Consider the following 16,755-nt stretch of genomic DNA (forward strand, 5'->3'; position numbering starts at 1 on the left):
TAAAAATTAGATCAGAAAAACCAGAAGATGAAAATTCCATTGTAAATGAATTTAAAAAAAAAAAAACATCTCCATTTATACGTATATTACAATTCTGACAAAATGTTTTTGTTTTGTTTTGTTTTTTTTACCAAAAAGCTGGCTGCTATATAGAGAAAACATTTGAATCTCTGATCGCTGTAAGAAACATTCAACCAACTACTTGTCTAAATACAGAAAACGAGCGAGGACTATAGCAGAAGTATAGTGAAGGATACAGATATGACATATGAGCATAATAGAACAGCAGGTAAACTACTCTGATCACAATCTTAGCTTGTAGCTCTACTGCACAAGGTTAACTGGGATACATGATGAGTAATGGATATAAAATCACAACTCAGAGAAGAGACACGCCACCTCAACTGACCTGGGGAAAATATTTTTTAAAATGATTTACTGAATACAGATTACACTGCAGTGGAGACAAGCTGGCTCAATTTCTACCAATACTCTTATCATTCACCTGATATGGTGATAATATTAACCGTCAAAATAGCAAAGTTTTGTTACAATATTGTCACAAAATGAACAGAAAATCATTACAGGGCTAATCATTCCATAAAGTTAGGGTGCTTGAGAGAAACAGATTAAAAAAAGAAAGTCTGTGCAGCAGAGGCCAAGACATCCTGATTTCATATCTAGTAAGCAACAAGCTCCAAAAACACTGGATCCTACATTTCCCATACCTCCTACCTTTTCAATGCCCACTTTTTTGAAACACACCCCAGATCTCCGATTTATAATTTTGAAGTCTCAAGACAAATCGGAGATTACCCTAATGACATCACTATGACATCAACAGGGTTTTTCTTTTCTTTTTTCAAACCATGGAAAGCTCCCTCCAGAGCCACAGAAGACATCATATAAAGGTTGAGCAGTACTCTTCAAGTAAACTTAAATTTCTGTAAGCAACTTAACATGTTGCTAATCGCATTTTTATGAATTTTTCTGTTATATTTTAACGTATCTTTATAAAACAGCTGATGTGTAGAGCCTCACATTTTGACACATTATTAGCAAGCAAAAAAATTTCCCAGGTGATACCAGAAATGTAGTTCTTACAATTCCTTTAATTAAGTGCATGTCTTTTCTATTGAGTTCTGATTCTATATTTTTTTTTTACAACCAAAGTACCAAAAAGCCACTCAGGCAACACTGGCTGAACTCTGAAACAGATTCTATTTCAAAAACACTACTCTGTTGTACGTATTGTATGAGTCGGTATTGTTAACAAGCAATCCACTGATGTCTGGACAGAGTTGTAATGACACAGTTTTCATAGATAGAAACATACAAAACCATTCACAACAGACTGACTATAGCAAAGAAAGAGCACACTGTAAAAGACAGTGGGCTGGATACCTGGATACAGGATTAAGCCTAACCTGTGGACTAAAACAAGCTTATTGTGGACAGCCATTTTGTAGCGTTTGTAGAATTGAGCGCATGAAGTACAAGGATTCAAATGATTACAAATGGGCACAAAATGGCTGCCAAAGAATGACCACGACTGTGGTGATAGCAAAGTTTCAAGCAAAGGATTCTTAACAAGTTGCTCAAAATGGAGTTTGTTGATTAAAGATTTGTCACTAAGCTAACAGTGACTTAAATACATTTTCTAGAGTCAAATATTGAAAAAGTTTGAAAACCATTTTAAAAAGAAATTAGGTCCATGTTTGCAGTCAATTTGGTCAATAATAAAAAGTAACTGGTATAAAGCTACACAGAAATGTAATCCCAGATTGGGCTTCTACTGTGCCAAGTATACCAACCCAAAATACTGTATGTACAAAATAAGCAGTTGTTCGTCTTGGTTATTGCATGCAGTATTAGATAAAGTGTATACCTTGACATTTTGAATTTGTTCTTTTTCATAGCCAGGCACTTGTCACATTATGACAAAATGGTTACAGCTCTCCCTCAGTTGCTGAAAACTAGCTACCTTAGCTATCTTACAGCTAACAGCCAACATTGGTTTCAAGATACTCATTAAAATGCATTTAGTGTAGGTAAACTTGCCAACATGTAGTGTGACAAGTGCTTGGTAAGAAAAAACAGCAAAATTCGGAACACCACGGTATTTGTTTAAGGACAACAGAAGTTTCCGAGGTTAACTTCAGAGTATCTAGGCATCTTTTAGCGTCAGCAAAAAGCAGAGCTCGGTCATGCATCACATCTTTGACTGAACAAGCCTCCCTCAAAAATCAACCAACAATTTCTGATTTCCAAAGCATTCACAAATTCTCTCATCATCTTTTGTTGAGAGTTGGTGAAATTCTGTTCACACAAGTATACGAGCCATCCAGGCACATAGGTTTATCTGCAAAGCTTCATCAGAGCCTCTCCCCTGTCAGTGAAGAACTGTAGTCAAGACAGTTTTCAGTCTATTGTCCTGCCATCTTAATGCAGTAAAGCATGAAGAAAACAGAAAGGGGAGCGTTATTTGGTAGAATTCCCACAAAAGAGGGAATGCTGTGCTGTTTCTTCAGGCGTCTCAACAATTCTCTCCAAGAGAGCAGGTGAATTTTTTCCAAGACTGTCTTTTTTTAATTTTCTGAATGGTTGCGGTCTTTTGAAGATGTCCCTATAGCCCTGTCAGTTTGTCTGCCTGTGTTGTAGACAATTTCATGAGACAGAGAAACAACAGGACACTGCTAACATTTACATAAAACATTTTTTGGGAAGTGCACATCATGAAATCTAGGCATTCGTTTTACAAAAGTGGATTGGACGAGAGGGACAAAGAGTCAGGCAGGGGTATGTGGGAGTAGAGAAGGAGAGACAGGAGACAGTTTCCATGATTTAAAGCAACGGCACAAAACATAATGACAAATATAACATATGCGCATTTTCAAAAGGAGAAATTATTAAAAAACTGGGCTCAAATTGTGCAATTTAGCGAACGAAAGCGGTATGTGATTGTTCTACTACTTTTTGAGCCATATAAACAACCAAATAAGTAAAAACACATATTGTTAGAAAAGTGGATAAATTGGTAATATTCCTTTCCTTGAAAACACACTAAGGATAAAAAAGGCAAAATACTGGTTCAATTCCTAGTCATACAAAACAGATTTGGTCTCTCGGAGCCATAAGAGATTAAGGTGCCTAATCAGGATTTAGTCCACTATGAACACATGTGGACAAAGTGCATTTTTTAAAAACGTTTAGTTTAGGTGCTTCACGTTTTTCACTTCAGTGCAGACTGGAGTCAAATTATTATTTGAAATACTGTTAAACAGTGTTTCTTAAAGTAAGGGTCAGGACCCAAAATGATTCACAGGCCTTGTTTTTGATATGAGCCCAAACCTAAAGGCAAGGTGTCGGTGATTTGGTGGTGATAGCTGTCTTGTCAAGGTGATAATTTGTGGACTGATTTACTTTAAATTCACACTGGAGCTACAGATGGTGCTTACATTTACATGGTTTGGGGAAAACTGCAACCCCATGTTAAAAATTCAGTCCATCCATTCAATCCATCAGAAGCCCAGCATGAGCAAACTCTAAGTGAAATGCTGTAGCAAAATATTTCTGTTTCTGTTATTGTTTAGGTGGATCCAGATGTCCGCCTCACAGTGGCCATTATTTAGTTCACAAAATGTGACTCTGCCTCAAACTTCCGCTCACTGCTTAGGAGACAACACATTCAACTTCAGCGCAAAAGCCTCTTATTGTCTGAATCTACATAACCCCCTTTAAAGAGTTTTTAATAGCACAGGATGAGTTCTATCAAAGTGTTAAAAATTTGATAAAAACATTAATAGTAGTGCATATTAAACACATACTCTGGCATTTTTCCATCAGATTTATATGTGCTCAATTAAAAATCTATAATACTAATAATATTAATGGACAATGACCCACTATAAAGGGAAGACTTGAGCAGACATCCTGTGTTATTTAAAAGCATCATGGCATTGGCATTCATTCCCCTATCATGTTAGGCCTTTATCCCAGAGAGAGATAAAATACTTGATTTTCATTGTCATTATCAATTCAATAATATCAGGTCAAAAAACCTGGTCTATTCTGGGATCTTCACAGGTGCTATTAAAACCTGTTGATTTTACTCTACCACGTAAAATCAACCAGTTCCACTAATAGATGTATGCTAGTTTCATTGGGGACAGTGCTCAGCAGTGGCATCTAGTTTGGATAAGTTTTTAAGCACCTTTGTAGACACAACAGATAAGTCTTTTTTCTGTGTGCAGTTAGTTTGGAACCATGGGTGAAACATTAACACTGGAGACTGAAGTTTGAATTTAGGCCTGTGCTCACAACAGCATAACAAACTCCCTCTCAAGGAAATGCAGCATAAATGTGTAAATAAATCTCCCTTAATGGCTTCATCTAAGCAAGCAAGGAGTGCAAATTTAACAAGGAGCATGGTGGACATTAAAACTGTCAGTTCCTCCCAAAGTCTCTCATTTACAACAGTCAAAATTTAAAAATTGCTTCTAAAGAAGGATGAATGGACATGCCTGGATAAACCATTTTTTGGGAAACTATTTCATCTCGACAGTTTTCATCTTCAGCTCAGCAGAAAGCTTCAGTTTACTAAGCTTTATCAAAGTTTTCTGTGTCACTGAAGGGTAGGGTAAGGTTTGCTAAAAACTCCTTCTTTACTATGATTATCATCTAAGCTGTGAAACATTACTTACAATTAATAAGTTTTGAGAGAGTGAGCTAAAGTTTATAGTCCATCTCTTAAGTCTCATGTAGACATGATTCAGAAAAAGAATGAAAAAACAGTTAATTAATGTTGCAAATGTGTACACAAGCAAATCAGAGGCAAAAAGACTTGGTTCAGCTAACTGTCCTCCAGCATTGATCACCCCAGTAATACTCTTGTAACATTCTGTAATGTTTCACCATGCTTTCGATAATTATTAGTCTTCAGAAACTGACAAAGATTTCCTGACACTACGAGATGGTTCCCAAACCTCACTGTCGTCCGTATCATCGGCATCATCCTCCTCATCTTCTTCATCGTCATCTTCATCTCCCATCCCAGTGCCGGTCTGGTCCTCGGTTGCCATCGAAGCCTCTCCTTGCGTCTCCTCTCCCTCCTCCTCTCTTCCTCCTTCTCCGTCCGCCCTCCCTGCAGCCGGCTCCTGGAAGGGATCTGCTCCCATGTCCAAGCGTCGCTGAACTTCGGCAAACCACTCCCTCACCTTTTTAAGGAGAGAGAAACATGTTGACTGTACGGTGACGGCAGGGCTGTCGCTGTTATTGAGGATACCAAGGTCATGTCATCTGTGATATTTCTGGGATTTTGGCAGATTCAATAACATGAAGACAAGTTTACATTCTACCATTACACAGGAGCAATTCAGATGGGGCTTTTTTTTTTACTAAATATATTAAAATTTCATTCAATAAATAATTTTAAATATTTTTTAAATACAAACATTTAGTGATGGGCAGGTGGTTGGAGTTATGGAATTTGCACTCATGACCTCAGTATTTCTAAAATTCTGGCTATGGGTCCCGTTATCATTTTAAAAGTTAGAAATATTTTCTAAGTGTTGCTGCATTTTTACACCCGTTTCCCAAACCACCACTAAGTGTGACTGCATGTGCATGCTATCAAGAGCTTCTGGGTGGAAGTCAGTTCAAGAGAGTACACACTTATTGATTTAGCTGCTGCACCAGGTATTGTGTGTGTTGTTTGTTTAGTTTCATTTGCTTATTTTTTAATTTAAATATCATCACTCATTTTGCATCAAAGTATCACTTAACAGAGAGATCAAGACAAAAGACTTAAATACAATGCTTTTAGGAAACACCTCTGAAGCTTAAGAATGTAAATAATGTTTATTTTACAATCCTCTTAGCATTAAGAAGCTTTTGGGAGACGGGGAGCTGGTTGCTGACAGGTCAGATTTTGATTATAAAAGAGTAACATGAAACATGCCTAAGTTTTCTCACATCCAAATAAAGCATGTTTTCATTACCTGTTCATAGCTCATGTTGGTCTTGGTGACAAGCTCATCCAGGTCTTGCTCATTGAGGAAGCGGTGCTTCAAGTAGTACTCCTTCAGGATCTCCCTCGCACTCTTGAATTTCTTTGCTGGGGGAGATCTGTCGATATCTGCACTGGAGGAGGCAGACCTTCTGGGCTGCTTCCTGGTTCGGGACCGACCCCAACCACGATTTCGACCACGTTTCTTTCTACCACTGCTGCTGCTGCTGCTTCCCATTTTATTGACTCCTCCGACATTCGCCCCCTCGACGTTGCCACTTTGGTACTGAAAGAACCATTTCAGGTTTCCATTCTTCCAGGAGTACCGAGAGTCCCCGAACCAGCTGACAATGTAGGACCGAGGAAGGGCGCTTTCTTCTGCCAGCTGGTCATACTCCTCTGGTGTGGGCCACTGGGTCCGCACAAAGGCACTTTTCAGAATGTGGAGCTGCTCTGGAGACTTTTTACTTTTATCTTTTATGTCTTTCTTGCTGGTGGTGTTGGTGGTGGGCAGCTGCTTACTGCGACCTCCAGGAGGAGTTTGACTACCTTTACGAGATGAGGAAGCTAAAGGAGAAGAAGAGGTTGCTCCTCCTGTTCCTCCTCTTTCTCCTGCTTTTGTTCCATCTGTCTCCATCTTCCCTCCCTCTGAAGAATCTGGAGAGGAAGTACTGACAGATGGCATTTTTCGTCTCTCAGTGAACCAGGCATCAATCTCCCTCCTCGTCAGTTTAGTCTCTGTCCTCAGGCGGCTCAGTTCTTCATCTGATGGGTTGCTGCTCTTCTCAAAACTTTCCTCCAGCACCACCAGCTGCTCCGGTGTCTTCTCCTTAAACTTCTGAAGGGTAAAGTCTGGGAATGGGTTCCATGTTTTGGCCCGTGTCTCCTTCTCCTTCACAGGAGGTGTGCAGGGAGGATGCGGAGATGTGGGGGTTTCATCACTTGAGTCAATAACAATGGTGGTGCTAGTACTGCTACTACAGCTGCCACCTCCTCTACCCCCTCCATCATGGAAAACAATGACATGGCTGTTCTTGGAGTTGCGCTGGTTGTACCGGGTGTCACTGAACCATTTCTTGATCTCTCCCTTTGTCAGGTTGGTGAGCTTCATCAGCCGGACAATTTCAGCATCAGTGACAAAGTGGTTTTTCAGGTAGCTGGCTTTCAGCTCTGCCAGCTGCTCTTTGGACTTCTTAGGCCTCATATTGAAAGTGTCAGCGCTGAGGGCCGAGTTCTCCTTAGAGAGAGAAGGAGAAAGTTATATATTAAACAAGTGTTATTTGCTCATTGACAGCAGTGAGAAAACACGATCAAACAAGTATTTGTCTGAAAGCCAGCTTTAAGTGTTGTCTCCACCTGTGGAGAAAGAGAGGGAGGTTGGACAGTGGTAGCCCGTTTCAGCTCACTGTTTGTTGGGGTGGGCTGGCAGGAAACTCTGCTGGAGCTCTGGGACTGGCTGGGTAGCCCTGCCACTGTCAGGGTGATGGGACTGGTCACTGGAAGGTTTCCCCCTGGGCCGACCTACGCAGAGCCAGAAAATGAAACACAGAATGTGAGGATGAGATATATAGCCAGACTGATGGCAACAATGTAATTGTTGTTTAAAGTGATTATTATTTTTATGAATTTACTCTACGGAAAGGGCCCTAAAACTGGTTTAGGTCACTGGACCTGTGCTTTGGCAAGATTATACTTCCTCTTTCCTCTATCCTCTAATTTGTAAAATATGAGTCTACCAGAGACAAAAACCCCCATAATTCAGACCAGCCAGCTAAGTGAAAATGTCACCTCACAGCAAATGGAATGTAATATTTCACCCATTCACTTTGCATTTATTTGATACAATACCTTGGATCACAAGATACGATACATCTTCAGTGTAATGTGTGGTTACATGACAACAGTTTGTGAGTGTGTGTGATGTTATTTTCACAAACTCCATAGATGTTGCTTCCCAGCCGAACCCAGCATTTATGACATGTTCTGTGAGACTGCAGTCATTACAATTATATGATCAGCATCAGGAAAAATTCAAAAGGGAAGATTTTGTTCAGTACATAGTTAATATCAGCATATAGGAAATTACCTGATATATTACCGGCAGGTCTTTGTTATTGATATAACTATATACAGTGTACCACTTCTATTACTCAGCCCTATTGCAAGATCTTTAAAAGTAAATTTGAGATACAACACAGAATGCTAGACCTATCTGCTAACAGTTAGCATTTTGAGACAAAAAACATAAAATCATTAAGTTTTGAAACTTCTGTAAACGATCTATGGACAAATATACATGCCATATTCGAATCCATATTCATATTCAATGTAAACTTCTTAAATACAATCAAAGTCAATCTGTTTCAAGTCAAATCAAGCTGAATGAATACAAGTCACTTAAATTAAAACCAAGCCAGGTTTACTTTAGTAAGGTCAAGTCAAATGAGACCAGCTAAAACAAATTTTAATTAAACCAAAGAACACAACAAAAGTATGTCAGAGTCTTACCAGTTTTACAGAGACGGGGTTCAAGGCAAGGCAGGTTAAAGCCGAGTCTTGTTAATTATGGCATATTTTCTTTCCTTACCTACCTGTGTGAACACCAGGCCAGGCTGGCCCACTATCTGGCAGGTCTGAAGAATGGACTGCAGGCCGTTGGCAGCAGCTGAGAGCTGGTGGGCAGGTATGACAGTGATGGTCTGAGGCACTGTGTGCACGGTGCCGTTAAACTGTTTCCTCCTGGCCTCCTCCACTTCCTCAGGAGTCCAGCTGACTCCGTGCTTCAGCCGCTGAGCAGAGAACCACACCTGGGTGGAGATCAAGTACATTTGATCAACATTTACAAAATAAGTATAAAGACTATATTTAGTATATTTCAGACTTGAATTCTGAATTAAAAATAATGTGGCTTTTTATTTTATAAAAGATACAGAGTAAGGAGCTTCTACTTGTAGCTTTTTTGAGATATCTTATAACAAAGAGACAGACAGGGGTGAAAACACAACATCCTTTCTCAGAAAAGGTTATCTGACTGACACTTTCATCTACCTTGATCTGCTCCTCTGTGAACTGTGTCTGTGCTGCCAGGCTGCTGATCTCGGCCATGGAGGGGTAAGGAAATTTCTTGTATGTGCTGCCCAGCAGAGGGTTGGTGTCCATAGCTGCACTGTATGAGGGGATGCTGCTGAGGGGAATCAGTAGCTGAGGCTGAGCTGCTGCTGCACTCTGCTGGGCCTGGAAAGCTGACAGCACCTGAAATAAAGGAAGATAAGGGAGGAGATGACCAACCATTATCCAAAGCCTACCAGCAGCTTTTAGGAGTGCAGACTGCTGTCAAGTCAGAAAACATGTATTCAATTTTCACAGACAGTGGCAAATGGAGTATTCTTACACCCTGCTGCTGAAATGAGTTTACTAACCCCCTGTATAATCAAAACTCTCTACCTGTGCCAGGCCAGCAGGCAGAACTGTGGGGTTTAAAATGGATGATTTCCTTTGCTGCTCTGAGGGCGAGTTGATAAGCAAGCCGCCTCCTCCGAGCTTCATGGAGTCATGCAGCAGCATTTCCACAGGCGTCATCGGCCCCAGGGGAGCTTCGATGGGCTCCTGCTCTCCTCCCACCTCACCCTCACCACCTCCTCCAAAACCGTCCAGTGCCTCGTCCGCTGATTTCAGAGACACAGCGATCCTCTTGGGTTCAGATTTGGTCTTCATCCTCATGATGGGTGTCTTACTGAGAGAGATGGCAGCAACCAACGCAGGGTCTGCTCCTCCCTCCTCAGGCGTATCACACTGTGGTTCCTGGGTTGGCTGGTCGCTGATGGGATCCTCAGGAGGGTTTGTAACACTGCGCTTCAGTGAGGGATCAAGTACTTCACTGTCTTCTAAAGTAGAGACACTGGGCTCATCTATAATAATAATAATAATACAACATTCATTGTGACAAATATTTACCATGTCTTCCCATTCAATCAGATTTACACTGCCTTTGTGCACAAGCTGGTGTATATTCATGCTTATAAAGTGCTGTTGTGATCTACAAATGGGAGAACAGGTCAAAAAGAATCTTGCAGTACCTGTATCTGGGGGTGTGGGGACAACCACTACAGCCTGACCTAGCTCCTCTGCAGTTGGCCCCTCCTCTGCTCTCTCCTTCACCTTCACCTCCTCCTCCTCCGCCTGTTCTTCCTTTGTCCTTTCTGTTTTCTCCTCCACCTCTTCCTGCTCCACCACATCAGAGGGCAGCACCATGCAAGGTGTGGTTGATTTCCGGCGGCTCGACATTATCAAACCAAACTCTGTTTACTTCTACTCAGGGTAAAGAACATCTGTGGCAAAAGTGATGAGGCTCACATGTCTTAGTTGGTTGTGTTCACATGTTAGAATCATTGAATTATTTATTTCTGGGGGAGGAAACAAAAAAGATATGCATATGTCATACACGTAATTTGTAAAATGTATATATAATATATTAATACTTCTTTTACAGATAGCCATTGATGATTTGCCTTCAGTGGGTACTTCAGTGTTATAAGTCACATAAAAAGCAGCATCACAACTACTCCCTGTCAATAGAGACTGAATATCTTTAAAAATACTTTAAAAATAACAACAGATTTATCACAAGTGAAATCTGCTGTAAGTTGCAGTCCTACATATAATCATGATATACAGTAGTAAGACAACAATACATATGTATATGTACATTGGCATGAAAAAGTATGGGTAAATCTGGTCAAAATTTCTGTTACTGTCAATAGTTAAATGAGTAGAAGATGAACTGATCTCTAAAAAGCATAAAGTTTAAGATGAAACATTCTTGTCAACATTTTAAGCTAAGAGTAGCGTATTGTTATTTTTGTTTTGTACAAGTTTAGAGTGAAAAAAAAAAAAGGAGAACCATACCAAGGTTTGGGCACCCCAAGAGATTTGAGCTCTCAGATAACGTTTACCAAGGTCTCAGACCGTAATCAGCTTGTTAAGACTATGACTTGTTCACAGTCGTTAGCAAAGGCCAGGTCCTGGCAATCAGCAGCCAAGGGTTCCTCAAAACAGCTGCCTAGCACTCTGGAAATTAAAACAGCTGAAGCCCACAAAGCAGGAGAAGGCTATAAAAAGATAGCAAAACATTTTAAGGTAGCTGTTTCCTCAGTTTGTAATGTAATTAAGAAATGGCAGTTAACAGGAACGGTGGAGCTCAAGGTCTGGAAGATCAAGAAAGCTTTCAGAGAGAACTTCTCGCAGAATTGCTAGAAAGGCAAATCAAAACCCCCGTTTGACTGCAAAAGGACTTCAGGAAGATTTGCCAGACTCTGGAGTGGTGGTGCACTGTTCTACTTTGCAGTGACATCTGCACAAATATGACCTTCTTGGAAGAGTCATCGGAAGAAAACCTTTCCTGCGTCCTCTCCACAAAATTCAGTATCAGAAGTTTGCGAAGGAACATCTAAACAAGCCTGATGCATTTTGGAAACAAGTCCTGTGGATTGACGTAGTTAAAATAAAACTTTTTGTTTGTTTGGAGAAAAAAGGGTGCGGAATTTCATGAAAAGGACAACTCTCCAACTGTTCAGCACGGGGGTGGATCGATCATGCTTTGGGCTTGTGTTGCAGCCAGTGGCACGGAGAACATTTCACTGGTAGAGGGAAGAATGGATTCAATTAAATACCAGCAAATTCTGAGAGCAAAGATCACACTGTCTGTAAAAAAGCTGAAGATGAAAAGATGAGGACTTCTACAACAGGATAATGATCCTAAACACACCTCAAAATCTACAGTGGACTACCTCAAGAGGTGTAAGCAGTAGGTTCCGCCATGGCCCTCACAGTCCCTCACCTAAACATCATCAAAAATCTGTGGATAGACCTCAAAAGAGCCAAGAATCTCACAGAACTAAGAAGCCTTTATCTAGGAAGAATGGGTTAAAATCCCCCAAACAAGAACTGAAAGACTTGTAGTCGCTATAAATAGCATTTACAAGCTGTGATACTTGCCAAAGGGTGTGTTATTAAGTACTGACCATGCAGGGTGCTCAATCTTTTGTTTCGGGCCCTTTTCCTTTTTTTGTTATATTCAAACTGTAAAAGACGGAAATAAAAAAGTAATCTTGCTTAAAATATTAAAGAAATGTGTCATTTTTGACTTTATGCCTTTTGGAAATCAATTCATCTTTTACTTAACTTATCGCAGTATCAGAAATTTTGACCAGGGGTGCCCAAACTTTTTCATGCCACTGTACAGAATGAACTGACTAATTGTTTCTCGTGTCTAATAAAATTCATGATTGGTGGTTATGTAGCCGACACACACGTCGTAATGTGCGCACTGAGACTTGATTGCATGGGAGGAGTAAATATAACGGTGCACTTCATTCAGCATTATGACTAACAGAATGATTTTTAAAAAGTGTTCACCAAACAAGTATCACCAAAATCTGTGATAAATATGGGTTTCCATGATGTTGAGTATACAGGTAAATGGGCAATACAGTTAAGATTAAGATCAAGATAACACTAAGATTTTTTTTTCCAAATATCAATACGGACAGCAAGATATGGCAAACGAAGGCAAAATGATATGTAATACATTCACATTAGCGGTCATGCAATACAATTAATTAGTCGGTTGACAGAAGGTTATTAAGCTACAGTGATGACTGATTAATCGTTTGGGTGATCTGTCCAGCAAAAAATCCAAACATTTGCTGGTTCCAGCTTCTCAGACTTTTTTACTGTTCTTCTGTTTTATATCCTTGTTATTTTATCAAAATTGAATACCTTTGGGATTTGGACTGTTAGCAGACACAACAGGTTTTATAAGATATCACCTTGGGTTTTTGGCAATTTTATGGACTAAACGAATCGTCGATTAATCTATAATAAAAATGTTTATTAGTTGGATCCCTGACATTACAAAAGTTTGTTAAAACTTAAGACAATATGAATTCACTAAAAGACTGAAACAAACAAAAACTCTTCAATTATCTGGCCAGGTACACCAGGCTGAATGAAAACCGGGCAAAGAAGGCAAAAGCCCTAGGGCCCCAGACTCTTAGGAAGGCACCAGGCTCACTGTGTGTTAAGTGGTTTGTGGTAATTTGTTTGGGATTGTGCACTACTAAAGTACAATATCAACTGGCATAATAAGGAAATTTATATTCATATTCTTGTCCTTTCGAGATGTCCCTTGTCAAAATCTAGTTATACCTCAAGTTAGACCTTCATTATTTCACTTGATGCTGTGCATTCATAGCAGGTTATTCGAGCAATGTTAGTAGGGACATGGATATTAATCTTACTTTACAAAATGGCAGACCCAACCTGGTGGCAACAAATATTTGATTTGAACAATGATTTCACTTTGTATTTCTGTCTTTGAGTCAATGGTTATCACTCAGTTTAACTTCATGGCTACTGCCTAACTTACTACTAGGTCATTCACTATGACACAGGTGGTACACCAAATGTGCAAATGATCACTTTTAAGACACCAGTGTACAAGTCTGTGTAATAGATTATAGTGTTAGCAATATTAATAATACACTGTGTGCAGTATGCTATGCTGCACTGCCACAATGAGATCATTTGCCGTAACAGACAACAGCACAATAATTTGGAGGTGTGAGCTAGCTACTTCGTTAATATATAAATGATGTTAAAGCGATAAATTAACACACAAGGACGTAAAACAGAAACATCTAGCATGAATATGAGGCGGGCCAACTAGCCAGTGTTAGCCGGGCCAGTCATTATTATTGATCACGTCTGGCGGTAAACTTACTGGAACTACTGAAATGTGCACTGTGTTGCTACCAAGCTGTCGAGACGGGGCGAGGAATAATTTCCTGGGTCTCGGCAGAGCAGCCTTCGGCTTCTGTTTGGTGGAGTCTAACGGTGTCTCTCCTTCCCCCGGCTAACCATTCAGCCCCAGCCTGGCCGGCAGCACAGTAGAGTTAACGCTATTTGGGGTTGCGGGTCTCCCAAAGCCAGCGGAGGGAGGCAGACAGACAGACAGACGGACGGACGGACGGACCGACCGACCGGTCTAACGGCTACGGCTCCCGTCTGCAGATGCTGGAAACACCGGACATCTCTCTCCTCGTCTGAACAGGTTATTTTACAACCAGGGCGCGTCTTCGCTAAAGTTCTATCGTCAAACGCACGGTAGTTACATTCATAACGTGACGGTTGGTGCTGCGTTAGTTTGCTGACCTAATTCTCTGATATTTTTTTAACGGCAGATTTTTTTAATGATCAAACAGCGTCATCATTCAATGTGATACGTCCTGACGTCATTCCTCGGCGACTCTCGGTGCACTAAAAATGTTACAAATTTTGGCAAAAATGTGCAATATTTCACCAGTGTAATGCACCCGTTATGAGGTGAGTTTAGCTACGCGCTGTCCCGAAATGAGTAAGATATTTAAGCACTGTTAAGAGTGAGCTGTAAACACGTTTGTTTGCCGACTCGACTGTGTGCCAAAATGTCCTTACATGACCTGTCAGGGCAGCAGAAGCTACTTGAGGACAACACTGACAATGCAAAAGTTTAGAAGCGTTTCACCCGGTCCCGTCATGTGTAGCTAATCAGGCTAATCTGTTGATTTTTTTTTTTCCTCCCATTATGTTCCGCATTAATTTAAGATGGGCATCTTGTTTATGGTGAGCTGCTGTGCAAGCTCCTTGTTATTTAATACCTGTGCGAAAATGAAATGTCATGGTTGCTAGCTGAATTTGTGGCATAGTCATCTCACAGTAAAGTCGATTTGTATGATCCTGCTACCATTGGTTAAAAACGACCACCACGGCAGAATAAATATCAGAACACTGGCAATTACTATGGTGTAAGTTAAGGCTGTGATATGTGCTAAATACAAAAACTGAAGGTCGGACATTTAAACATTTAAACCCAAAAGTAAAATAATGATGCAGCTGACGACGAGATATACAGACTAAGGGTCAGACTTCCAAAACCCTGGATCCTACAATTTCCATAACTAGAAAGGCTCTCAGTAGATCGCATACCTCCGCAAAGTCCTGACAACCCTACACATGCGGATTCAGCATTTTCTTCCACCAGATCCCGATTATTATCTGGATCTGCACCAGATTGTACATTCTCATAGATAATGCCATACATATGTCTGATTCATACATTATTCCTTGAGGAATTGCCGGAAACGTCGAAAAATGCCCTCTCTCTCCATGTTAAGGAGTGATTAAAAACAAATTCCTGGATCCGCCCCTTTAAACCGGATCCGCACCTAAATTTAATGGGTTCCCCATCTCGCCAACAAGTTTGGTGGTTGTTTTTTTTTTTTTTTTGCGTAATCCTGCTGACAATTATACAAACAAACACACAGTTGCAAACAAAAACAAAAAACTGCTTCCAGCCTCCAAACCACAGCAGACGCGCCCCCCCCCCCATTACACGAAGAACAAACAGCAACAATGTTGTTGAGCTGCATTTCAAAGTGACGAATGAGCTTTTTTCAGCCACCAGGTAAACCACTAAAATGTTTATGTAAACGTATTAAAAAGCCGTGATTTATTAACTGTTGAAATCAGTTTTGTAGAACAACAACTTGAAATATCTTTCAAAATGGTAGACATGTCATTATGGAACAAAGCTGTATAATATTATATGTTATTATATGTTTAAATATGTACTTGCTTTTCATTCATGTTTTATGGTTTTCTATTGGACAAACCATTAAAGAACCCTCAAGTAACACAACTTTCCTGAGTATTCCTGATTATTATACTATATGCTGTTTGGTTTGTGTAGTTTATCAAATTAAGTGTCACAAGTTCAGCCCTGGGTGATGTGGTGGGTCTTTTTTCATTTGGTCATTCTTCTTTGGTTTGGTTAGAGGACATGTGAAAGTGATTAGGTTAGATTTATCAGTGTTGTAGCCCTTTCCTTTAAACATTCAGAAGAGTAAAGCTATCTTTTGATTATTCCTGTTGATAAAAGCAGCACAGCCCTGATCTGATGCCTATTTAAATGTAGCAAGCATTTAGTATTACTCCTGATCAATTCTTAGTTTAAAAAAAAACAAAAAACAAAACAAAAAAAACAGCTCTCATCTTTGTACTTTTGAATCATACAGTATTTCATTAATGTTACACCTTCACCTCAAATTTTACTGCAGGACACAATATTTGTTAAATTATTTTTTGTGTTGTCATGTTATTTACAAATATTCTTGACAATTACAATGTTTTAATATAATGGGGATAAAATAATATATAATGTAAATTATTAAAATAATTAGTGCAAGTTTTTGTCTATAGGAATTATGTACACATTATAAAAATGTCTTTCACAGACACATTTTGAACAGGCACTGCACTAGTTTTTCAAAATCAGCTTTGCAAGTTATTTTTCTACTTCTCGCAAGATGTTTGTTGGTGGAAGATTTTTGGGTATACAGTAAAGATGCCAGCCTTATGAAAGAATTCTTAGGTTAGTATACTTGGTGCAAGTATATTTCTGTGTCATATTCTGATGGTCTGGCTGTGGTCACTAAGATTACCCAAGCTTTCTATCAGCTATACTGGTGAGATAATGACTAAGACTAATGTAAGGGTGTGTTTTAGCACCATGTTTTTTTTTTTTTTTTTTTTTTGCACTTTCAATTTTTGCAGCCTCAATTTAAATAATCAGTGATTTTTTTTTTCAACCACAACATGTCCTGAAAAACAGGAAAAGCAAGTAAACATGATACTTTCTAATACAAATGTCC

The 16,755-nt window shown here is 39.7% G+C and overlaps 1 protein-coding gene across 3 annotated transcripts; it reads right to left on the reverse strand.

The window, feature by feature from the left end:
* Positions 1-1,460: 1,460 nt before the first annotated feature.
* Positions 1,461-15,195, reverse strand: LOC120784305 (zinc fingers and homeoboxes protein 1-like). Of its 3 annotated transcripts, none has more exons than XM_040117999.1 (8): positions 15,032-15,195; positions 10,084-10,410; positions 9,452-9,915; positions 9,056-9,259; positions 8,599-8,814; positions 7,364-7,528; positions 6,000-7,244; positions 1,461-5,216 (listed from the first exon to the last, which is right to left on the reverse strand). In XM_040117999.1, the coding sequence occupies exons 2-8, from the start codon at positions 10,289-10,291 to the stop codon at positions 4,932-4,934; spliced, it is 2,787 nt and encodes a 928-aa protein (XP_039973933.1). In that variant the 5' UTR covers positions 10,292-10,410; positions 15,032-15,195; the 3' UTR covers positions 1,461-4,931. The 3 variants fall into 3 exon arrangements, with proteins under 3 accessions (XP_039973933.1, XP_039973934.1, XP_039973932.1); XM_040118000.1 differs by lacking the exon at positions 15,032-15,195 and adding an exon at positions 13,788-14,564 and having other exon boundaries at positions 6,000-7,241; XM_040117998.1 differs by lacking the exon at positions 15,032-15,195 and adding an exon at positions 13,788-14,564.
* Positions 15,196-16,755: the final 1,560 nt, after the last annotated feature.

The sequence above is a fragment of the Xiphias gladius genome, chromosome 22 (assembly GCF_016859285.1).
Source record: "Xiphias gladius isolate SHS-SW01 ecotype Sanya breed wild chromosome 22, ASM1685928v1, whole genome shotgun sequence".
Taxonomy (NCBI): Eukaryota; Metazoa; Chordata; class Actinopteri; order Istiophoriformes; family Xiphiidae; genus Xiphias; species Xiphias gladius.

What these genes read in the sequence shown, in the direction of transcription:
- LOC120784305 (XM_040117999.1), bottom strand. Translation starts at nt 10,291, where the DNA reads ATGTCGAGCCGCCGGAAATCAACCACACCTTGCATGGTGCTGCCCTCT. An exon ending in TCACAGAGGAGCAGATCAAG is followed by an intron (nt 8,815 to 9,055) that starts GTAGATGAAAGT and finishes ATCTCCACCCAG; the next exon opens with GTGTGGTTCTCTGCTCAGCG. An exon ending in CCAACATGAGCTATGAACAG is followed by an intron (nt 5,217 to 5,999) that starts GTAATGAAAACA and finishes CTCCTTAAAAAG; the next exon opens with GTGAGGGAGTGGTTTGCCGA.